General features: G+C 51.0%; 1 protein-coding gene across 1 annotated transcript in view; it reads right to left on the bottom strand.

Annotated features, from left to right (window-relative positions):
* The window catches only part of NCF2 (neutrophil cytosolic factor 2), a 28,046-nt gene extending 7,970 nt beyond the window's left edge, over positions 1-20,076 (bottom strand). The window contains exons 1-10 of the mRNA XM_059074855.2: positions 19,560-20,076; positions 17,287-17,369; positions 12,256-12,364; positions 8,109-8,243; positions 7,103-7,210; positions 6,759-6,818; positions 5,053-5,096; positions 3,371-3,512; positions 3,104-3,172; positions 1,789-1,861 (exon numbers count right to left, since the gene is read on the bottom strand). Of these exons, the coding sequence (XP_058930838.1) occupies positions 1,789-1,861; positions 3,104-3,172; positions 3,371-3,512; positions 5,053-5,096; positions 6,759-6,818; positions 7,103-7,210; positions 8,109-8,243; positions 12,256-12,364; positions 17,287-17,369; positions 19,560-19,733 (997 nt within the window). The 5' untranslated portion in view covers positions 19,734-20,076. The remainder of the gene's footprint in view (positions 1-1,788; positions 1,862-3,103; positions 3,173-3,370; positions 3,513-5,052; positions 5,097-6,758; positions 6,819-7,102; positions 7,211-8,108; positions 8,244-12,255; positions 12,365-17,286; positions 17,370-19,559) is intronic.
* Positions 20,077-24,428: the final 4,352 nt, after the last annotated feature.

Below are 24,428 nucleotides of genomic sequence, written 5' to 3' on the forward strand. Positions count from 1 at the left end.
ACACAGATGAACCAAGTCTCTGATTTAGGGAGGATATGGGTAATTATCAAAGGACCATCACATTCTCACCAACCCATGGGGTTAGGGAGGGATCCCCCAAAGTCAGTTAACAGCAGTGCTGCTGGTGTAGTGGCATCATTCAAGATGCCCAAAGGTCAGTTAAAGCGGTGGGCTCCGTAGAAATGAAAATCAGAGAGTGTAAGATGAGCCACGGGCCACTAGAAGAAATATGAGAACCACTTATTTTCATTCTGTCCTTTATTTTTTTATTTTTTATTTTTTTTGCGGTACGCGGGCCTCTCACTGCTGTGGTCTCTCCCATTGCGGAGCACAGGCTCCGGACGCGCAGGCTCAGCGGCCATGGCTCACGGGCCCAGCCGCTCCGCGGCACGTGGGATCCTCTCGGACCGGGGCACGAACCCGTGTCCCCTGCATCGGCAGGCGGACTCTCAACCACTGTGCCACCAGGGAAGCCCCTGTCCTTTATTTTTGTGTATGTTTTCTAATGTGCAAAATATATTAATATAGCAGTATGTATATAATTTACATAAGAGAAGATAGAGATATTATAAAGATATTCACCATGGTGGGGAGGGGTGCATGATCAAAAAAGATCACTGATCTAAAACCCAGCTGATCACTGGAATCACTTGGGAAGTTTTTTCTGGAAACACAGGTTCCTAAGCCTGATTCCACTCCTAAAAAAACCAGAATCAAAGGCCTAGGAACCCAAATCCTTAAAATCTTCCTAGGTTAATATGTTTGCTGGACCCCTAGACAGAAAATACCAAAAAAAAAAAAAAAAGCTATCAAGGACATTTTGGGGGGCAGTAGGATAAATTTGAATATGAAATATACAATTTATATTATATAATTAAGATATAATAGTAACGTTATCCTAGATATAACAATTATATTGTGCTTATGCAGAAGACTGTCCTTGTTCTTAGGAGACAGACGCTGAAGTGTAGGGTGAAGTATCATGAGTCTGTAACTTACTTTCAAGTGGCTCAGCCACTAGAAAAAAATTTTATATTAGAGAGAGGAGCAGGGCAAGTATATGGTCCAAAGTGTTAACAATTACTGAATTTAGGTGAATGGTAGTCTGGTGTTTATTGTACTATACTTTCAACTTTTCTGTAGGCTTGATATTTTCAAAATAAAAATAGGGGTGGGGAGCATCCCAAGTGATTCTAATGATCAGGTGGACCTGACAATCACTGACCTCGGATCTGGACATGCCACCTATTCGGTGCATGTCTGCCAAGCCCTTACTCAGAATCTGCTCAATCTGTATCAGTGACAGAAAGGCCCTGACTTCCCAGGGCAGCCGTCTCCACACATCAGGAGAGTCTGCCTTTCACATTCACCCCGTGGTTCTCTGTCCAGCCCTCAGGGCTCTGCAGAGCAGTTTCTTTTCCAGATAGAGTTCCTCAGACATTTGAACAGAGCCACTGCATCCCCCTTTTAAGTAAACATGTGAAGCAATTACTTGAAACTTTCCTCCTGGGGTGAGGTCTCAGTACTTAATGAGTGGGCTGGGATACTCACTGCCCCCTAGAAAGCAGCTACATTTACCCAAGCCCCCCGAGTGTTCTGGAGCAGGCAGGGAGAGAGGACAGCGATTTCCTGTGTTTGGGGTCGCTCAGTGGTACAGGAGAGAGGGGCCTCTGGGGCCGTGTGGTCACAAACTGAGCGGCCTGCTGGGAGGACAAGAAACCACATTTTCCTGGAAGGCTGGGAGAGCAACTACCCCCAGCCCTGGGACGTTGCTCCAGAGACACAAACCTGGTGACATCTGGGGTCTCCCGGGAGGAGGACTGGGAGGAGCTGGGATATCAGACTCCTGCGAGGTTTCCTCCTGGAGGGAACAGGAAGAGGGGGTGAGAACCTTCATCAGACGCAGTTCTTAGGCAGGGGTAGGAGTTGGGGGCAGGGGAGACCCTGCAGACCCCCATGGAAAGGAGCCGGATGCAAACGACTTCCTAAAAGCTGGGGTGGTGGTAACATTCAGGGGAGACTAAGGAAAGTGTTGGTTAAATGGGAGGCAAGGTTGGCCTGGTGAAAACAAATCACAGTAGAAATGAGGATCCTAAGCCCCAGGTAGGAGGCCCTTGCTGCCTAATCGCCCCGTTGAGCCGCGCTGGAAACCCGCTGGAGGTGGGCTAGGACCCTGAGTCTTGTCTTAGCTCACCCTCTCACTCCACATCTTGCCCCTTCAAAGGAAACATGGCACTTCTCATTTGCATGGCCCTTAGAACTTCTCAAGTCATCTGGACATAGTGACTCTGGCCAGGGAGGGCCAAGCCCACAGAGGACAACTGGTTGCATAGTCTAGAGAGAGACAGGGTCCACTGCCATCAGACACCTGCATGGATCCAACAAAGACCACTCCCCAGGCCTGGCAGAAGGGCAGGTCACTGAGATGGGGGCTGAGGGTGGGGCGGCAGTAGCATCAGAAGCAGTGGCTGGCAAGGCCTCCTCTCATTCAGTGTTTTATTTTATTTTTTATTTTTTATTTTTTTTGCGGTATGCGGGCCTCTCACTGTTGTGGCCTCTCCCGTTGCGGAGCACAGGCTCCGGACGCACAGGCCTAGCGGCCATGGCTCACGGGCTTAGTTGCTCCGCGGCATGTGGGATCTTCCCGGACCAGGGCACGAACCCGTGTCCCCTGCATCGGCAGGCGGACTCTCAACCACTGCACCACCAGGGAAGCCCCCATTCAGTGTTTTAAAGCAGATTTCTAAATTGGAATGGATTTCACCAGCCAACACAATGACTATGCTTCCAGGTGAAGAGGACATTCTGGGAAGACCTAACATTCATATGCTACAGCTTTGGTCAAGTCACCCCTGACCAGGAGGAATCACAGAGCTGGGGGCCCGGTGGGTCCTCGGCCAATGCCTCTACTCAGCGCATCTGGGTTTCTTCCTTCACCCCCAGGTACGGCTCCGGGCAGCTGGTACCAGCGCAAGGTGGGCTCGGGACTAGTGTGTCTTCAGCGCCTCTTCCGCGCTGCTCTTCTCCCCCCTCCCCGTGGACTGTCGTTGGGGGGCTTGGGGGGCAAGTGGGGGGAACAGGTCAGACCTCGGCACTACGGTACCTGGGGCTTCTGCTGAGAATGGATCCGCAGTTCAGCTGGTTCAAGGTAGTTGCAGGGAACAAGCCCCTTCTGCAGTGCAGCACCACGGCGCCAGGAAGTGGGAGATAGAGATGCGCTCATCAGTGCCCACACCCCAGAACAGCCCAGAGGCACGGGCAGGGGTGGGTGGACAGTTGAAAGAGGGTAGCGGGTGCTGCTCCTGAGAAAGCTCTTCCATGTGCTGCCAGGATCCCGTGCCCCCACGCCCACCCCTGGTCCTCTGAATACCTGCCCGTTGAACATGACCGTAGCCCAGTTATCACTGCCCTTCTTCAAGACAAAGACGATGTTCCCTGGCATGACCTGGAGCTCCTCTGGTGTCTCAGGCACAAACCCAAACAGCACACGGTGGGCTTCCCCTTCCAGAGCCCTGCAGGGGGGGGACAAGAGGGGACAGACACAAGATACAAGATCCCATCTGCCGCCTAGCCTGGGCCGCATCCCATCCCATGGCGCTATGGACCAGCAACTGTGGCCACGGAGCCGGCTCAGCCAGGCACCTTCTGACTCCACTTCTAACCACCCAGGTGACCCTGAGCAGGGAGCTCAGGGTCCCGAGAGGACTCGGTAGGAAAGCGCACGTGAACGTGCTCCGTAACCATACGCACAAGTGGCACAAGAGTAAAAGAAACATAACAACACTCATGACGAGGCCTTGCCATCCCTGCCCTCCCTTCCCTTCTGAGGAGGACGTTTCCTGGGTTCGCTGAGCCAGTGCCCAAGCCTGGGTAGAGCCCAGTCAGAGGAAGGGCGCCAGGTGGAGGTGGGTGAGAGCCCGCTGGGTGAGGAAGATGAGTTGGGGAGGGGAGAAGAGCGATCACCTAGAGCCAGCGTGGGGGTGGGTCAGGCACAGGGCTGGGGGGGGCGGGGACAGAGAGCAGGAGAGATGAGCCGTGAGGCACAGGGAGGGTGTAAAGAGCTTTGAGGTGGCCTAGCCGTGCCTCGTGCAGTGTTCTTTCCCGTCTACCGTTTCCTCAGGGCCTGCTTTGCTCTCGGGGCGCCCCACTTGCGTGACTGAGGCAGGTCCGAGCTGCCTCCGCTCTCTCTGGCCGTGCTGGTGCCCCCTCCCCTCCCGCTCTGCTCCTGCCTCTCCCTCCAGCCCCTCTTTTTGTTTCCAAACGCCGTATTCATTTATATAGGGGATACCGCCTCCACCAGCACGTGGAGAGTTTAGGAATGAGCTAATCCAGCCCCGGATTTCTATAGTTGCCTTGGTACTTTTTTCACCTTTTTTGTGACACCCTTCCCTGTCGGGTATGGGAGCCAGGCTTGTTTCCTCACTTAGAGATAAAGCTTAAGAAAGCTGTAGGTTAAAGATGTTAAAATTTGAAAAAAAAAAAAAAAAAGAAAGAAAGAAAGCTGTAGGTTATGTCATTCTTGGCTTCTCATCTCACAGAAGCATGCCTTCTTTTTCTTGAGTCCTTCCTCTTCCTTCTTCAGGAAACGTGTGCCAATACGGAGTGAAAAACGCCCACGCAGGAGAGGACGTGCCTTTCCAGCTTCCCACTCTGCTGGCCTGACTCCAGAAGCCCGGCCTCCCCTCGTCCAAGGGGGCTGCGGCCCGCAGAGAGCTCTCCACCCCGAGGTCGGCGTGCGGCGCCCAGCGGCGACCTTCCACCGACCCTGCTGCACTTCAGCGACAACCCCTCACTCTCTGGGCGCACCTGGACCTGGGGACACGGGGCCGCCACGCAGCTGTGGCCAGACCCCCATGTCGACCCCACCACAGCCAGGGCTCCGCCCCCTGCATCCCTCCCTTCTAGCCCCGAAAGCAGGAGGAGCCGACATGCTGGGCGAAATTCCACAGGATTTGGCCCCTGACCCCAGCTTCACCTTCTTCGGCCCTTTGTTGCCAATCAGTTCAGGCTTGGAGTTTGGACAGTCTGCATTTTGGCCTAAATCGAACTTACCTGAAGATCTCTGGGGTCTTGGGCCTGGGCGGAGGCTCAGCTGCCTATTGAACATTCAGGAGAAACGAAGAAGGACAGGACAGTAAGTGAAGGAGGAGGAGAGAGAACAGACGGGTAACGGTAATTTAAGCCTCCTTCCAGACCAGAACATCAAAGCCTGCATTTCTGGCTCAATCAGAATACTGTCTAGGGAGAGGACACAGTGTGCCCTGACTGAACACTGGAAAATAACGCCTCCCACCAGCTCCCAGGGCCCAGGTTTCACCAGCACAGCAATTCATCTTGAGCCACACCTGGTCTCTGAAGTTCAGCTGTCACAGAGCAACACGGTGTCATGGGGGTGCTTTTGCCCTTGAGCTCCATCCTCTTCCTGGAACAGTTTCCCAAAGCGCTGCTCTATAGTTACTGTCTGCTCTGTCACATGACACTCGTGGGTAATTAAAAATGAACCCAAGGGCCACCGAGTGGGCAAGACTCTCCTTTCTTTCTTTTTTTTTTTTTTTTTGCGGTACGCGGGCCTCTCACTGTTGTGGCCTCTCCTGTCGCGGAGCACAGGCTCCGGACGCACAGGCTCAGCGGCCACGGCTCACGGGACCCAGCCGCTCCGCGGCACGTGAGATCTTCCCGGACCGGGGCACGAACCCGCGTCCCCTGCATCGGCAGGCAGACTCTCAACCGCTGTGCCACCAGGGAATCCCAAGACTCTCCTTTTGAGGTGTGTTCCCTGTTCTACACTGAGTAGCACCGAGCCCAGTTATCCGGGCTTCTTCCCCTCTGGGAGTCCCCTGACTGCCCTGAAGCCCAAGGGAATCCCGCAAGGCTTTCTTCCACTTTATGGTGAAGAAGGAGGTCAAAGAATTTTGCCTCCCTTGCTCTCCTCCTTTGCTCATCTCTACCCCCCCAGTGCCCCGGTGTCAGTCCCATTTTGAGCCAGTGGTCATCTCTCTGACCCCGGGAGGCTGTCAGCGCTGCTCGCAGAGTGACCGGGTGTGTGTCCACTGCACCGTGGTGGCCACGCTCAGAAATTCCTTCTTCTGCTACTGTGGACCAACACTCCTACCCATCACGGTTCCTTTGCAGCAGAGCTGGAACTTTCCTTAGCCGGCCCTACCCTCTTCCCTTCATAAGGGAGCTCTGCCTTCACATTTCCAGACCCACCGTCACCTAATCCGTCTGGAACTGTGTCTCTGAGCCCAGCTTGAGCAGAAAGATGGTTCACCCTGGGTCCCCCACCAGTGTTCCCAAGGAAACCTTCTGCACGCTGGCAGACAGAGGCAGCCAGAAGAGGCACGGCCTCAGGCCCCGGGCCCCATGGGAGTCCCCTACCAGCCCCTGTGTCCCGTGTCTGAGAAGAGGCACCGTGAAAAAGCCTTCCCTAGCTGGGTTTCAATTTCCTGAGAGAATGTTCGAGACTTCGGGAGAGACGATACACACCGGAGCCCTCTTAGAACTCAGAGAAGTGAAGCCTGGCATTTGGGGAGAAGCAGGAGGGTTGGTTCCTGAGGACTTGAGATTAAGCCTAAAACTGTCTCATTCCCCCACCAGTCATGGGACCCGTGACAGAGAATGGTCACGCAGACACCCTCAGCGGCACTGAGGGCTCAGCCGAAGGAGCCCTTAAAACGAGGCAGCTCGGCACAAATATTCTCCCCAGTTGGCTGTTTCACAGAGACCTCGATCCGTGGAGAGGGACAGGACCGCCTCACCTGTGGCTGCAGAGGGGCAAACCCCGAGAAACTGTCTTGATCCACCACAGATGCCACGACCTGAAATTGCGAAAGGAAGGTGTGAGGGCTCTGCTTCCCCACCCTCCTGTGGTTTCCCCCAAGATTCCCTCCTTGCGCACACCCTGGATCTGTTCTCGCGGGTACTTGCTTCCAGAAGTGGAGGGCGGCCAAGGCTGGGCTTGCTGCCCTTCTGGGTTAGAAGCTGCTGCTCTCCCAAGGGCAGAGCCACAAGGCAGGTGCCCTTTTCCCAGGAGTCCCTCCCCGCTTGCTCCACAGGGCCCATGCCAGAGGGATCTCGGGGGACGCTGAGTGACCTCACTTACCGTGGCCTTGCCCAGATAATCCTTCTTGACCAGCTGAGCCACTTGCTTTTCATTTGGATGAAACAGCCTGCCCACAGGGATCACCACTGGCTCGTACAGCTTCTGTTTCTAAAACACAGAGAACGTAGTCTTTTATTACCTGTGAAATGGGGCTAAGGATGCTTGTCCTGCCTCCCTCAGTGAACGGATGCATGGATCCGTTGAGATAACCTCACGGGAGCACTCTTTATCAATGCGCAGGGCCGGACTTGTTATTATTTCAGGGTGTCTAAGGTAGGACCATTTGGGTTCACAATCGCCTTACACCGACAGGCCGTGAGGACATCTGTGGGTGCTGCTTTGCCCAGCATATGCTCTTTTCCTAGGGGAGCTGCCCCTTTCCCACTCTGTGTGGCTCAGGCGGGGCTGTCACTCGCGGCCTGGGAGGCACCACAACCACAGAGGTGGCCCGGGACCCAAGCAAGGCCCACGACAGTGCTCCCTTGGGACTGGTGTCCGCCGACGTGGATAGGCACGTACAGACTGACTTGAGCCCCCTTGTTCCTGGTGTTTACAAATCTCATTTAAAACCAGCTTCGTCCCCAGCTGTGCTCAAACTATGGCTACTTTTCACCATTCGTTCATATATTCAATGCATTTTTGTCGAGAGCCGTCACGCACCTGGCACGGAGCCAGGTTACGAGGACCCAGGGCTGAGCAAGCGGCCACAGCCTCTGCCCTTGTGTACTGGCCCCAGCCCCCAGCCCCTCCCCCTCCCCGGCTGCCACCAGGCGCCCCTCACAGGGGCTTGAGGGCTCTGCTGTCCCATACTCTAGGCCCCAGCTTCTCAGACTTCCAGATTCAAGAGCCCACATGGAAACATGCCCCAAGATCAGTGTTACCCAGAGTTCAGAGGAGGTAAAAGCACCACGATTACCACTTCCCGACTTCCCGATCCGCACGTGCACGGAAACAAACACAAACCCTAGCAAATCCTCCTGCCACCTGCTTCCCCAAGTGCACTCACCCAAACACTTTCCATGGCTTTGTCGATTTTGGAATGTCTCGGCTCAGACTTCATGCTCCGAGCCAATGCTAAATGTTCCTCAGCCCTTTTCCATTCCTCCTTCTTGGCGTACATGAAAGCAATATTATATAACACCTAGAAAAGCACAGGCCACAACATAAAACTTGAGGCTGCTCCGAATCTAGGGACCACGCAGGGGAGAGCTTGCACGTGTGTTCCCGGAATGTTGCCCGGTGACATTTCTCCCTTTCCCTGCTCTCCTGGGAATATCCAAAATACAATCAATCTTGCTCCTGAGTTATTATCTAGCACAAGGACGGTGTGAAGAAAACGTCATGTCATGCACAAATCCAACATCGTGTGCATTCTTTCAACAGCCAGGTAGGCCAGGAGGGGACTAGAATTATTGTGTGGTTTGGGTATTGAGAACTGTGATGTGCTCAAGGCCCCTTGAAGAGTTGGGAATAAAATACAGGCCTGTGGCCTCCCAGACCAGCTTCTGCCACTGAGCCAGGGCTCAAAGACTGGACACGTGTGGGATGGAGGGAGAGAGAGGGTTCCAGAGGCATCATTTGGCATCAGCATCAAGAGAACACTGTCCACAACACAGGAGTAACAAGACTGTGATGTAGTCATATGGGCAGGAGGAAACTCTATGGGCAAAAGTCCACTGAAGGTGGAAAGAGGCTCGATACAAACCCAGGGCAGCACTATACCTGGGGTGGGAGAAAATCAAGATGGCGGCTAACAAGTAGGGTTTACTTTACTTCTTTTTAACGACAGTGCAGCAAGTTCTTAGGGCTCCTTGCAGCATGTATGGAGGATGACCGAACAGCCAGGAGCTGCTGCAAGCTTTTCACAGGTGAAAGTGATGGGAGTCACAGCCTGATGCCCCGGGGTGAGGTGTGGGCAGTTCTCCAGGGCCTCGGAGAGGAGGTAGAGCTGGTCAACTGAGGCCCGGCTGGAGAAGGGGATTGTTGGCCTTCCAGGCTGTAACACGTGGAGGCAGTGCAGTGGAGGTACCCCAGGGCTGTTTGCTAGTATGTGGCCTCGGCTTCATTATAAAATGGTGATAATAATGTTTCCTGCCTCCAGGTTTTTGTAAGAAATAAATAATTCACATAGAGCACTGAGTTCAATTGCTTGGCACACACTAGGTGCTGAATAGCTATTTATTACTCTCATTATCATTATCTGGGGAACTATCTCGGAACTTGCCAGGATGCTGAGCAAAGAGGTCTCGCCTGCCTTCTCAGGGAGAGCCCGCGTGGTTTGGGGGAAGATCACAGGGCCGAGTCTGCAGATTGATGCCGTCTGGGGTTTCTTTGTGTTTGCAGTCAGAAGGCTAAATCTACAAAGAACTTGGGGCTCCTGGAAATCAGCGCTGCCTGTCCTTGTCCTTGTCCTTATCATCATCAACAACGGTACCATTTACTGACCGCCTCTTTGGTCCAGGCACTTTATCTGCATTATCTCTAACCCCACAACCACCATACAAGGTAGGGGCCTCACTTCTGTGCTTCCAGAGTCCTTCCCTAGCACTTCTCTTGCCCTAACCTTATCACCTTGCATTACACGTGACCATGAGCTTCTGGCTGCTGACACTGTCTTGTGGACTCCTGGACCTCCATTGCCTGACACTAGCAGGCATTATAAATGTACGCAAAAATGAGTGAATTTATTAGCAAATGTGTACGACGTAAGTAAGTACTCAGCCTTTCTTTACAGAGGATGAGGAACCTGAGGCTTGGAAATGACACATAACGTCCCTAGGTTTATACAACTAGTAAGTGTTGGGCAGGGATCTGAGCCCTGTCTCTCTGATCCCGAAGTCCCTGCTTTAGTGGCAGCCAGAATCCCAAGATGGCTCCCGTGATTCTCACCCTCCCACATCCAAGGGAGCTGACAGGTGTAGCCAATAGAATATTATGGAAATGAGGGGGGCGTGACATTTGAAACTAAGTTATAAAAGACACTGATGCTCCATATTACTTTCTCTTGGTTCATTACTTCCTCGGGGGGACGTCCATGTCATGATAGGACTTGGGCCGCCTTATGGAGAAGTTCACGTGGCAAAAAACTGAAGCCTCCTGACAACCAGTAACACTAACTTGCCAGGCACCTAAGTCACCTTAGAAGTAGATCCTCTGGCCCCAGTCAAGCTTTCAGATGACAGCAGCCCTGCCAACATCCTGACTGCAACCTCATGAGAGCCTCTGAGCCAGCACCACCCAGCCAAGCTTGGGTTCCTGACCCCAGAAACTGTGAGAGAATAAACGTTATTGTTTTAAGCCACTCTGCTGTAGAGCAATTTGGTAATCAGCAGCAGATAATTAATACACTTCTCTATACCAGCCTGCCACCCACACTGTGATTTGGTCCAGGGCCTCATCCAGATAAAAAGGACAGTTTATCAAGGCAAGTATGGTTGGGGGCATGGTTGGTTTTTCCATAGAGTTAGTGGCTGGTGCTGAATGATGGACACAAGGGACCAGGCCCAGACACAGAGATCTAGACTCCCTTCCTGGGCTCTTTCTGAGCAGCAATGAGCTGTTGCCCTCTGCATACATGCTTGGCCAGCCCAGCCCAACCCTGACCATGTGTGCAGGAAGAAAGGAGAGCTCGAAGCCATTTAAAACTTCCTGTTTGGTTCTCAGCCACCTGCTCTTAAGACCTTTTCTAGCAACAGGTTTTTATGACTCCATGACTGGAAAAGCCCCAGACTCTTTTCAAAAAAGATGGTGTGATTTCTCAGAACCCTGGTGGGAAGGAAGCGGTGGCTTTATAAGTAGGGAAGTGACTGGAGTGTCCCACGTGGTATATGGGACCCTGAAAAGTCCAGCCTCACTTACAGAGAAGCCCCATACAGCCAGTATTTCCTGCCCCCCTGGTCATTTCAACTCCAACTAGAGGGGGAACGTCCCTCCCATGGAATTCTGCTTTGAAGGTACCATTCTAGGATTCTTTCTCTAGAGGGTCCGTGTAAGTGCTTCTCAATCAGGGGTAATTGGCAACATCTAGAGACATTTTAGGTTGTCACATTGCGGGTGGGGTGCTATAGGCATCTAGTGGGTGGTGGACAGGGATGCTGCTTAACATCCTACAACGCACAGGCCAGTCCCCACAATAAAGAATGAGCTGCTCCAACGTATCAGAAGGACCACAGTTGAGAGACGGTACTCCAGAAGCTGGCCAAATGCCAGCCAATTCCCACCGAAAAGCCTCATCTCCCTAGTCTGGGAGAACTGAAGTAAGTTGCTCTCCTGTCACAGGGCTGGGTGGAGACGTGTGTCCCCAGGGACCCAGGCAGCTGTGGACTCTATTATTAGCCCTGAGTGACCCTGGGGTCACTTGGCTTCTCCTGTCTGAGAAACTAAAACAAGGGGACATTTTTTCACCAATTCTTCTAAATAAAGATCTATGATATTTGCATGAATTTTAGTTTTAAAGCTACTGGTATATATTTGGGGTTTAGAACGGCAGTGGAGAGGGTAGGTTGGAAAAAGTACATGAACCTATAAGGTCACAGCCAGACATGGCTCTCTGTCTTGGTCATACAGAACATAAGTTATCCTTCTATGGAGACCTTTCCGAACTGTGTGCTCTGAGCTGTTCTTTGACCAGGAGGGGACCGTTCGGTGCTAAATTGTCCTCACTCTCTCTTTGGGTATATACCAAGTACATGAGGTCAGACCATTCATCACAAAGCGTGTGAACTTGGGAACCGAGCAGGGTGAAGGCAGGTTCTGTATGGCGAGTGAACCCGTGATTTTGGATTTGTCAGTATAAGGCTGAGAAAATTGCCTGTTCGCCTGAATTATGCAAATTATTATGACAACTTTCACGGGCCAACATACTCGTGTTCAGCCAAGCCTCCCTTCAGAGAACCCAGCAGACTCATTGCCACATGGTCCTTTGAGCCTCACCTTAATAAAATCCATGCCCTCGGGTAACTGAGGACTCCATGAGGAGCCCAAAGCAATTGCTCTGAGTCTTTTCTTAAGGGGAAACTCTGAGTCCCAAGGCAGGGGAGGCGAAATGCCTTTTCCAGGCTCCCGGATGTGTCAACAGATCCACGTGCATCTCAACTGTCAGCTGCCCCTGAGCCAGCAGCCAATCCCGCCCAGGCTGGGCCCTTCCTCCTCACCTCACAGGCAAACAGCTTGAACGGTAGTCCCAGGATCTTGTAGTCGATCAGCTGATTCCCTCGGAGCTGAGTCAAGGCGTCCTTAAGGTCTTTAAGGGCGGAATCATATCTGCAGGAAAGAAACCAGTTGAAGGCCCGGAGGAATAAAGAATAAAACGTGCGTCTGCTGCTCTTTGCGCATCCGTCTCACTAGGACGAGAAGCCTGTCTAATCTCTTTTGACCCTCTCGAGTTTTTCCGCCAATCCTGAGCCCCAGCATCCCATAGAGCCCAGTGTGAATGGTACCCCCTGGGCTGGTACATGCCAGCAACCCTGCCAGCCTCCCAGTTTCGGGCAGCCACAGGTATTTTTGTCTCCGTTGACTGCACACACCTCCCACCTTTCTGGCAGCCAGCCTGTCACTTCCCAGGAGAGCCTCAGTCTCCCCTGAGAGCTTTAAGCAGAGCAGCACCTGCTGGCCTCCACGTCCCCACGGGGCTGATCAGAGCATGGCTTGTGCCTTGCTTCCCACCAGGAGGCCAGGCCAGACTGACGCAGCTCCAAGGGGCCCCTCCCCACAGCCACTGGCATCACCTGCCTGCCCAGAGCCTTCTCCTTCAGCTTCCTCTGAGTCCAGCTTAGCTCTTGGTTTTGTGGCCTTTGGGGTCTCCTGTCCCCTCCCTCCTCCTCCACACACTTTGGGAAAAAGAAAACAGAAACCATCACTGAAGCCAGACAGCATTTCTAACACTTCTGGCACTGCCCTTCTGCTTTGTTGGGTTGGCGTTGTGCTGACCGGCTCAAGGTGGATCAGGGCGGCTGTCATTGGATTCGTGGGGGAGAACAGGGCCGACCATATCAATAGTGCCCATGGGCGGCACTTCCTGGGTGGTCCAGTGGTTAAGACTCCGGGCTCCCAATGCAGGGGGCACGGGTTCGATCCCTGGTCAGGATCCCACATGCCACACGGTGCGGCCAAAAAAAACACCCCCAAACAAACAAACAAAAAACCCCAGGGGCTTCCCTGGTGGCGCAGTGGTTGAGAATCCGCCTGCCGAGGCAGGGGACGAGGGTTCGTGCCCCGGTTTGGGAAGATCCCCCGTGCCACGGAGCGGCTGGGCCCATGAGCCATGGCCGCTGAGCCTGTGCGTCTGGAGCCTGTGCTCCACAAAGGGAGAGGCCACAGCAGTGAGAGGCCCACGTACTGCAAAAAAAAAAAAAAAAAAAAACACCCCAAAACCACTTAAAAAAATAGTGCCCATGGGGGCGTGGGCAGGACCTGGACCAGACCTGCTTGGCCTGCCCCTGACCTTCACAGATGCCCTGGTGGGAGGGAGCCACTGTCAGGCAGCAGGGGGTAGAAGCGGCAAAAATCAAGCTCTCCCCATCCCACGCCAGCCCCTGGCCTGGCAGGAACAAATGTGGCTGTCTGGTGGCTCCCAGCAGGCAACTGAACCAAAAGTCCCCCGGCCACTCTCTGACCCAGAGCTGCCATGTGTGGCTTCTCTTGAAGGCAAGCCTGAGATCTGGACACAGGCTGGTGGGGACCCTTGAGAGGTGGTGTGGGGTAATGAAGGCAGCCTAGGACAGGGGCTGAGAGACTGGGGCCTTCCCCGCCGCTAACTGGGAGGCCCTGGCAAATTGCTTCCCTGGCTTCAGCTTCCACGTTGATATTATAGGGAGTGCATTGTTTACAAGGAGCATTTTATACTCAAGGAGCATAGCGCATGAGGGGCTGATTACTATGTGCTCCTAGATCTCATCTCCGAGGCCACACCCACCTAGACTGGAGTCCTGTCTCTGCCACTTACTATCTAGTGACAAAGGGCAAGTTACTTAATTTCTCTGTTTCCTCACCTTTAGAATTAGAGAATAGTAATAGCACAAAGCATTCAGGTGCTTAGGACGGTGCCTGGCGCACACAGTAATTTACTATTTTTATTTATATATATATGTAATATAATCTACATATTAATATATATAATAATTTACTATTATTATTAATATTTATAGATCCAGATCTAAAACTGGCAATTAAATTCATATACCAATCTTTTCTTACATGCTTAGTTAACACCGTATACCGTATTAACTATTATCAGGAGATAAAAATACACAGTCGTAGAAGCTGGAACACTGATCTCAGGGAAGTCTGGAGCAGGCCAGGAGGGCAGGCTGGCCAAGAGGTCCCAGGGTGGCGGCAGGGTGCGGGGAGGGAAGCTGGACATTCTGTCATCATTTGGTTGGAAGGAAGTCCCACAGCTGCAAGGGCTGCGGGAGGAACAGCATCAGGAGACCTGCGTTTGAAATAGAAGGATGGTTTCCTCGAACACATCCTTGTTCGTAAAGCTGATTGTAAAACGTGTTAAAAGCAGGCAGGTCATTCCTTAAGGAGCAAGAAGCATTTCAAGTCATTTACACATCCTTTTAGGCATTCCCTTGAAGGGGGGAGAGGTAAGCATCTCTGTTCTTTCCGACTCACTGAGCCAAGAAGAAGCGGGCAGGCGGGAAGGCAGGTGTCCTGTTTCATGTCGCACTGCCTGTTGGTGAGAGCGCCGAAGGTCCTCGGAGGGCACGCGTGAGGTTCTGTCACCACTAACCTGCACCCGGTGTACCTGCCTCTCTGGTGAGAGGGCTCAGCGGCTGAGTTTCAGCTGTGAAGTAACAACGCCTGTGTCTCCCTGGGGTTGAATGAGCCCAACAAAAAATCCTCCTCATAATTCTGCATATCGGGATGGTTAAAGATCTGGGCCCAGGAGGAGGGAGAAAGAAAGAACTGACATTATTCAAAAGGCTTGCTTTGTGTTTAAAACGGGGTGGGAGTCCCCCTACTAGATGTCTGTTTTTAAACCTGTCTTTGACAGCATCGCCCTGACTGCCTGCTGCCAGCCTCTCCTCAGCAGCCCGTGTCTCCCGGGAGCTGCTCCCTGGCGCATCTGCTTGGACGTACAGCTCTGCTTCCTGCTGCACAGGGTCTGAATAAGCTCAGGATGAAACTTCCCAAAGAGCCTTCAGCCCCGAGTTGGGGGCAGCGCGCTGTGCAGCCCCCGCATCGCTCCAGCTCTTGCGCAGGAGGCTTCCTCCGTGTCACCTGGAACGCACAGCGTCCCCTACGGAGGCCGAGGGGCTGGAAGCTTCCCGCCCCGCCCCCCACAGGTTTCTGCCGGGCTGGGCCCGAGGGCTTTCCTCACGCACACACCCTCCTTGGGAACGTCACCCGAATGTCACCCGCCTGGGCTGCCTTGGCTGCTGGGCGTGGTGGCAAACTCGCTGGTGCTTCTCACCAGCTCTGAGCCTGAGAGGGTCTAAGGTCCTCATGTCTGTGATACTCCCTGGAAAGGTTTCTTAGTAACTGGCAAATTTTCCCGTTGTTTCTGCTCTGCCAGCGGCCCCGTGCAGACTAGAATCCTGCACTCCACACACTTGGATCATGGAGATAGTCTGAGCCAGCTGAGAGGAGTCGAAATGTCACACACCTCCACGCCCCGGGGCTGGGGCCACGCCCTTTCCCGTTTCAGACGCCAGGGAAAAGGCTCTGCTGTGTTGCCTCTTTGAGCAGCTTCACCTAAAGGCTCTCGCTATATTTTCAGGGCCCTAATATTCAGAAGGCCCGGATCTGAAAGGCACCTTGAGCTTCCCTCCCCTTTCGGATGACGAGGCGGGGGTCAGAGAGGTGAGACAGCCAGCCGCAGCCATCCTCAGACCTGACCTGCCTGCTCAGAACGACTCTACCTTCGTTCTGGTGGAACTTTATAATGACAGAAGGGCAACCCAGCAACTTCCGAAAGTGGGAGAAGCTGAGAGAAAAAACGTCTATGACACCACCTTAAAACAAGTCCTGTTGTAATCTGAAGCTAACCCACTCATTAAGAAGCAATTGTCCCAAGTCCCCGTGGCACTTATCTAAAAAGATCTCCTACGGCGCTTGCCCCAATTCTCCTTTGCATTAGAGTGCTGGTGACCTCTTCCCCTTTTTAATGTATAAGTCCCTTGAAGCAGAGGATATTATTTCACCTGCTTTCACTTAATAATTCCATAAGCATTTATTAATATTATACTAGATACTGAAAGCTAGTCTTTTTTTTTTTTTTTTTTTTTTTTTTGCGGTACGCAGGCCTCTCACTGTTGTGGCCTCTCCCGTTGCGGAGCACAGGCTCCGGATGCGCAGGCTCAGCGGCCACGGCTCACGGGCCCAGCCGCTCTGCGGCATGTGGGATCTTCCCGGACCGGGGCACGAACCCGCGTCCCCTGCCTCGGCAGGTGGACTCTCAACCACTACGCCACCAGGGAAGCCCTATTTGACGTTTTTTGCTCATATTTTGTGTTGACTGTAAATGCACCAAAAGTTTGGAAAGGCTGATAAAGAAAAAGGAAATCCCTATAATTTCACTGCCTGGAGAGAACTGCTGACAACCTTTTGGTCTATGGCCTTTCAGACTATTCTGCAAAATAGAAATGGAATTGTGCTATACATACTATTTAGAAATCTGTTTTAAATTTAGTATTTATGGTGAACTTTCTATATCAAGACATATGCTACTTATTTATCTGTATTAATATATTCTTGTACATATAATGTTGCTTATGTTCTCACTTTGGTGGCTGACTTATATCTCATTGAATGGATTAAACCGGGTGTTTGAAAACACATTCTGCAGGAATGAAGGAAGGTTTTGATGTGGTTTCATGACAAGCGTCACTGTGTGACAGCTCAATACCTGAGTAGTAGACCATCATGGATGCTCCCTTGATGGACAAGGTATCACCACCTGGGCTATGACCCATCAGGAACACTGGTGGGGTGCCACACCTAGCCTGTGGTGGTTATGTAGGCTCATTGTGGGCCATATTTGGGCTGCAGGCCTGCCTTCCCTCCCCAGAGAGGGCTCCTGCCTCTTGCCGACTGACTGCATAACTTCCCAGAGAAGGTCCAGTCATGCTTCCCGACAGAGGCTGGGGAGATACTGCTCAAACACCACGTCTGGCATCACCAAGACCCCCTCGGGGTTTCTCTGTGCACTTCTCCCGCTTGTGCAACACTGGACCACTTACTTCTCCATCTGGTAGTAGAGCATCCCTCGTTGGAAGTAGGCCACTGCCAAGTGCTTGTCTCGGTTAATGCTTTCGGTGAAGGCCTGTGGGGAGAACAGCCAGGCAGTGAGGAGGTGTGAGATGAGCCAGAGGCTGAGGCAGGAAGGGTCACGAGAATGGTTCGTGTTTTGAAGGTGATGGGAGGCCGAGGGGTCAGAATGCCCTGTGTTGTCACTTCCTAGTAGTGTAGCATGAGTCAGTTTACCTAATCTCCTTAAACCTTAGTTTTCTCCTCCGTAAAATGGGGATATTCATATCTGCCTTTCAAGATTACTGACAGGATTAAAATAATACAAGTGATCAAATCTGAAAATAACCTAATTGAAATGTTATATACAGCGTAATATTTATTTTATAAATGTGTTACAGAAATATTATGCAATTAAGGTAATTATCAGTGTGTGTGTTCTTATGGCCATTTTGTTCAGTTTTGAAATATTATACAACTTAAATAATAACAAATAAGAATGCATAGAAAATGCCAGGAGTGAGGACTCAAGTATGAAACCAAAGAAAGAATGAGATGCCAGAGCAGAAGAAAGTAAAGAGAAACCTACAGCAGGGAGACAAGGGTGGACGGCGGAGTCGGTGAGCTGAGAGGTGAGCTGGGCCGCACAGCCTTGCCCAGGAGCCCCGAGAGGCCGGAGGCAACAGCCCCTGCTGGCAGAGCTGCACCCAGACCAGCTGCCGAGCTTTGCCAACCTCTTCTCCTGACAGTACATCTGCGGTGCCGTTTGCTCAGCCCCTGGGCAGGCTCCGGAGAGGAGGTGGAGGCCCTCTCCCTCCAGCCAGATGCAGGGCCCTCCTGCACTCCTGTCGGCCCACTCTGGAGCCAGAGGTTGGCTTGGCAGTCTCTGCAGGTGTTCCAAACGGCCTCTCTCTCCCTCTTTGTCAGGGTGAGAATGGCTGTGGTAGCAACTAGCCCTTTCAAGGGGCCGGTGAGTCCACACCACCCTGCAAAGACTTGCAGTAAAAGGTAAAAATAAGGGGCTTCCCTGGTGGCGCAGTGGTTGAGAGTCTGCCTGCTGATGCAGGGGACACGGGTTTGTGCCCCGGTCTGGGAAGATCTCACATGCCGTGGAGCGGCTGGGCCCGTGGGCCATGGCTGCTGAGCCTGCGTGTCCAGAACCTGTGCTCTGCAACGGGAGAGGCCACAACAGTGAGAGGCCTGCGTACCGCAAAAAAAAAAAAAAAAAAAGTAAAAATAAGGACTAACATTTACACAGTGGTGTGAAGTTACATAGCACTTTAATAGTTGGTGCCTCCTATTTGGGAATAGAATCGAAAAAAGAGTGGATATACGTATATGAATAATGGATGTCACTGTACAGCAGACACTAACCCAACATTGTAAATCAGCTATACCCCAATAAAAATTAATTTAAAAAAATAGTTGGTGCCTCACTCAATCCTCATGATGTTTAACCTCTCCAGAAGCTGAGAGCCAGAAGTCTACATGACTTCCTGAAGACCAAAGGTCCAGAGAGATGCAGAGCTGGGGTTTGATCCTAGATTTTCTGCTTCCAAACGCCATACCGTTTCCAGCTTACCATGCCCAATCTGAAAACGTGATTGTTGAGAATGCTCAACCCCATACTAGGGAAGATGAGAGAAAAAATAGTTGAGAAAGGTGCCATGACATCCCACAACTTGTCCTCAGCAGACATCATTAATCAATCACCGTCTGCTTTCCTTCCACCAGCCTCAGAATCCTTAAAAGAATGCGCCACATAATCGATCAAAATTGTCACTTGAGATGAAACCGATTTTTTTTAAGCACCTCCTCTTGATCTCTTGGGCAGGCAAAGCTCACACACAGGAACGTCTCGGAAAGCCAAAAGAAGTGTTTTAAAATCAGCTGTGAAGCAGTGAGATGGAAATTCTGTGGCTAGCAGCTGATAGAAAAAAAACATAACGTAGGGAGGCTTTCAAAAAGTGTTAAAGAAAGTTTCCAGAATGAGTTGAATGTAATAGATGGAGAATAAAGGAGAGCATAACCCACAGCTAAGGGTTCCCAGCCGGCTGCTTGTTAGAACCACCTGGGGAGCTTTTCAAAACTGTGGCCGCGCAGGCTCCTCCCCAGGCCAATTGAGTCGGGATCTCTGCGGGTGGGTTGGGCCTGGGCGGCTTTTGTGCTTCCAAAGCTCCTGAGAGGTTTCTAAAGAGAAGCCCGGCTGAGAACCGCTAATTACAAAGGCCCGGGGGAGGCCACGGGCACAGGCACCTCCACTCACCTTCTCCGCCTCGGGCATGCTTCCCAGGATCGTGTGCAAGCACCCGATGTTGAAGCAAATCCTGGAGTGTGGGTCCTGGATAGCGGTGAAGGCGTCCAGGGCTCCCTTCCAGTCCTTCTTGTCGGCTGCTAGCACCCCTTCATTCCAGAGGCTGATGGCCTCGGCCAGGGACATAGTCAGGTGCAAACCGGGAGGCTGTGAGCCGGTGTCTCCCCTGGCAGAGCTGCCCTAGCTCTCACTTTCCTGGCCTGGAGCTCAGAATGGGGTACAGCCTCCCTTAAGACAACTTAGTGTTGCAAAGACGGCAGGAAATGTCCCCACCTTTTGGCAACTGACGCATAAGCCTACCGCGAAAGAAACGGAAAGAGAAGGAGAGAGAGGGCAAGCGGGGCGGAGGGTGGAGGAGAGAGGAAGTGCATCAGAGACTGCCCGTGATGCAGAAGTTCCCCAAAATGTTTCTGCTCTGTCCTCCGGCTCCTCCTCTCTGTCTTCCTTCCCCATCTGTGGGCGGCAGCTTCTGGCCAGAGCTCTGACCTCAGGCTCAGGGCGACCTCCGGCTCCCTGTCAAATGAGGGTGTTGGATGACAAAATAGCTCTTTTCAGTCTTAAATGAATTTTTTTGCTCACTTCTTCACACCCTCATAGACCGTCTCGATATATTTGATTTGTTATCTTGAGCTAAAGTTGGCAATCAGATTTCTGAGCAGGACGGTCTTGGGTGTCCATCTGGGACTGAGATACTTTTGTGAACATTTAGGAAGCTCAGAGGGAACCAGTCTCCTGCAAATGGCAAAATTAGGAGCCAGATATGACAGTGAATTGTGACTTCTCCCATCCTTCTGTGAAAACTGAAGAGACAAGGGGTCTCATTGGTGACTAATGCGTTTACTAAGTCCCCCAAAACACAGATTTACGATTCTTTCCCTTGCTGCCCTGGAAAAGTAAAAGTCAGTAAAATAATTGGGAGTAGAGGATATAACCAGTTTGATTTACTAAAATCCTGACTTCTTGTTAATCGCTCCCCACCAGAGTAGCATTGAGGTAAAATGCAATTCCGAGGGTCAAATGCTTAGGTGCAAACTCTTGCTCTGTAGTTACTGAAAGCACCCGCCAGTTATCATCAAACTTCCCCTATGAGCCTGAAAATAAAACTTAAAAATGTCCATTCTATAAAGCTTGTAGAATCGAAGATGGAAGAATTGAGAAGACATGCACGCACCTTTGCAGAGACCACACCCTGTGTTTGGAAGGCCTTCCCACCTCACTTCTTTGGCAAACCCCTACTCATCCCTTAAGGCCTGATTAAATATCACCACCTGTCTGAAATCTAGTTCCACACTCCAGGTAGTAGAGAGAATTTCTCACTCCTTTGTACCACCTCTTCCCAAACAATTATATTTGTTGCCATTTCTCTTTTCATCTGCCCAAATTCCTCGACTCCTTGAGAGCTGGGCCCATGCCTTTTTATTCTAGGATCCCAGCACCAATACTCAATAAATGATGAAGGGATATATTCTAAAAAGAAGTTAGAAATGGGCAAATGACCTGCAGGTAGCAGTGATGGCAGGAAGAGATAGTGCTATTCCATCCAGTGAATAACTAATTAAAACTCGGGACTTCCCTGGTAGTTCAGTGGTTAAAAATCCACCTGCCAATGCAGCGGACACGGGTTCGAGCCCTGGTCCGGGAAGATCCCACATGCCATGGAGCAGCTAAGCCTGTGTGCCACAACTACTGAAGCCCGTGCACGTAGAGCCCGTGCTCTGCAACAAGAGAAGCCATCGCGATGAGAAGCCTGCATGCCACAATGAGTAGCCCCTGCTTGCTGCAACTAGAGAAAGCCCGCACGCAACAAAGACCCAGCCAAATAAAGATATAAATTTTTTTTAAAAAAGACTTCAGTTATTGAGGAAAGGGACTATTTGCTTGTGTTAAAAAAAAAAAAAAAATTAGAGGTTTCCCTGGTGGCACAGTGATTGAGAGTCCGCCTGCCGATGCAGGGGACATGGGTTCGTGCCCCGGTCCGGGAAGATCCCACATGCCGCGGAGCGGCTGGGCCCGTGAGCCATGGCCGCTGAGCCTGCGCGTCCGGAGCCTGTGCTCCGCAACGGGAGAGGCCACGAGAGGCCCGCGTACCGCGCAAAAAGAATAAAATAAAATAAAAAATTAAAACTCAATTAGCACATTGAGTATTCCTAGGAAAACCAAGTGGTTTTGTAGCTAACATAGACTTTACTTAAGTCTAGTCCCCTTTTTATTTTATTATCAGAGTCTGCCAGAGAGAACACTCCTTAAGCGACGTCCATGACTATTCCAGCCTTATTTCCCAGAATGTCCTTCATAACTCCCTACAAACTCTACTGCTTTGTCCTCTCCCCTTAGGCCTTCATTTCCTGCCTCTCTGCTTTGGCACATGCCGGTTCCTCTCCCTGGGCTGCCCTTCCCACGTGTGCACCTTCAGACTCACCTTGCACAAGCTTCGGTGTCCTGCTCGAATATCACCTCCGTCTGGAAGCTATGCTGAAATCAGGCCTAGCCTCAAGCCTCCAAACCCGTGATCTCACTTTCTCCTGAACTCCCACGTGACACTTAATCACTCTCACTAAAGTGTGCACGTGTGTCTTAGCCCCTCGAACAGACTGTTTGCCTGGGATGGGGGGGATGTCCTGGGACCGCCCCATCCTGGTATCCCCCAGAGACCCAGCAACGGCGTTCACACTGAATTCTGTCCACTTTCCCTCTCGTCCCCAAGCCATCATCAACTTGTGGGTGAACATATAGTCTCCTAACCTCTTCTCAATCATCCATCTATTCCCACAGAGTAGCCAGACGAACCTTTTAAAAACACTTGTTAGATCACATCATGCCCCTGTTTTAAAACCTTCGGTGTCTTAGCGTTGCTCTTAGGAGACAATCCAAATTCTTTCCCATGGTGCAGGAAGGACCCTCTCCATCCCCCAGCCCCGTGCCACACCTTTTCCCATCTGTCCCTCCCGGTGCTCCTGTGCACCAGTCTCCTTTCATGTTCTCAGATGGTTTCCTCTACCTGGAATGCTCTTCCCCCAACCCTCTGCCCGGCTGATTCCTACTCATCTTTCACTTCCCCTGGATGCCCTTTCTTGATCCATGACTTCCCTGTGATCAGCCTGCTTTCTCCCCCTCACAGCACACGGTTCTCTCGGCTCATGGCATTTGTCATAATTTGTAATTGTATATCACCTGTGAGATTGTTTCGGCAGCCCAATGCAGAAACAGTCAGTACTGCTGTCTTTGATTACAACAGTCATTGATACTGTTAGTAGATGGCCTTCTCAGGCACTCTTCATTCCCCTTTTTGCCTTTGGTAGAACCCCTGTTTTGTTCAAGCCTCTGCTCTCCGGAGACCGTGTGCTTCAGGAGAGATGAACCCCCAACACTGGTGGGGTTCTGACTGGTTTAGCCACAGGTGTGAGATAGAATTTGAGTTAATAAGACATCAGGGGAAGTCTGCTGAGGATCTCTGGGAAAGATTTTTCCTTACTGATAAAAAAGGACACATGGGAAGCAACAGTACTTGTTTCTCTCCTAGACAGTAGTGTGAAGATGTGCCTGGAACAGTGGCAGCTATCTTATGACCACCAGGAGAGCCAGCTAAGAGCAAGCCCTTGTCTTAAGGAAAAGAGAAGAAACTAAGAAGAACCTGGATCCTTAATTATGTTGATGAGCTCCTAAATTAACCAATCTTGGAGATAATCTACTCAGGATTTCTTTGTTGATGAAATAATAAATCTGTTTATTGTTTAAGCCGTTTGAATAGTGTTCTCTGTTCTTTATCGTTTAAAACATTCGAACAGATATACCACTGTATTCTTGATTCCTGGAGGAGCACTTGATATAGTAGGTGTTCAGAAAACATTTTTGGGGGGGAGATTGGGATTGATATGTATACACTGATGTGTGTAAAATGGTTGACTAGTAAGCAAATAAATAAATAAACAAAAACTTTATTTATTTATTTTTAATATTGATTTATTTGGCTGTGCTGGGCCTTAGGTGCGGCACACGGGATCTTCGTTGCCACCTGCAGGATCTTTAGTTGCGGCATGAGGGATCTTTTAGTTGCAGCATGTGGGATCTTTTAGTTGTGGCATGTGGGATCTAGTTCCCTGACCAGGGATCAAACCCAGGTACCCTGGACTGGGAGGGCAGAGTCTTAGCCACTGGACCACCAGGGAAGTCCCCCAGAAAATATTTATTGAATACATTTTGTTAAGACACTGGTTGGATATCTCAAAGTTTTAGCTCAGTGTCTTCAAAATTATTTCAAAATTCTGTATAAGCAAGATTTACGTTTGCTTTGCTAACAGATCACAAGCTCCTGTTGGATGCATTCATTCAGTGGGAACCTAAGACCATTCTTAATACTTTCCTTTTTCTGAGGGAGGAGCCTGTGAAATCAAACTTGTTATTCTCATTATTCCTTGGCACTCAGCAATAACGTCCTCCTCCCCACTTGTAGAGCTCAGCATTTCATCATTCTTTAACTTCTTCTACTACATGAAGCTTCTCTCTCAAACTCCTCAAAGGGTGGGACCAGGTCTCAGTTTTCCCTCATTCTTTCATGTTCTAGGCACATGACAGGTGCTCTGTAGACCCTTGTTAATTGGTCAAATGAACAAAAATTAAGAAAATACAACCCTACTTGAAAAAAATAGAATTTTATGGAGTTTGGCAGTATCACCTTATTTGCATAAAGTGCAGTACCTTTATAATAGCGGGGAATACTTTGTGTCCTCAAGAGTACCAGACAGGAAATGCTCAGGAAGTGGGCAGGTAGACCTTGTTTGTTACATATAAACTGGGCCTGGATTTTGCAGGGAGGATGCAGAA

Source organism: Kogia breviceps, chromosome 1 (assembly GCF_026419965.1).
Source record: "Kogia breviceps isolate mKogBre1 chromosome 1, mKogBre1 haplotype 1, whole genome shotgun sequence".
Classification (NCBI taxonomy): domain Eukaryota; kingdom Metazoa; phylum Chordata; class Mammalia; order Artiodactyla; family Physeteridae; genus Kogia; species Kogia breviceps.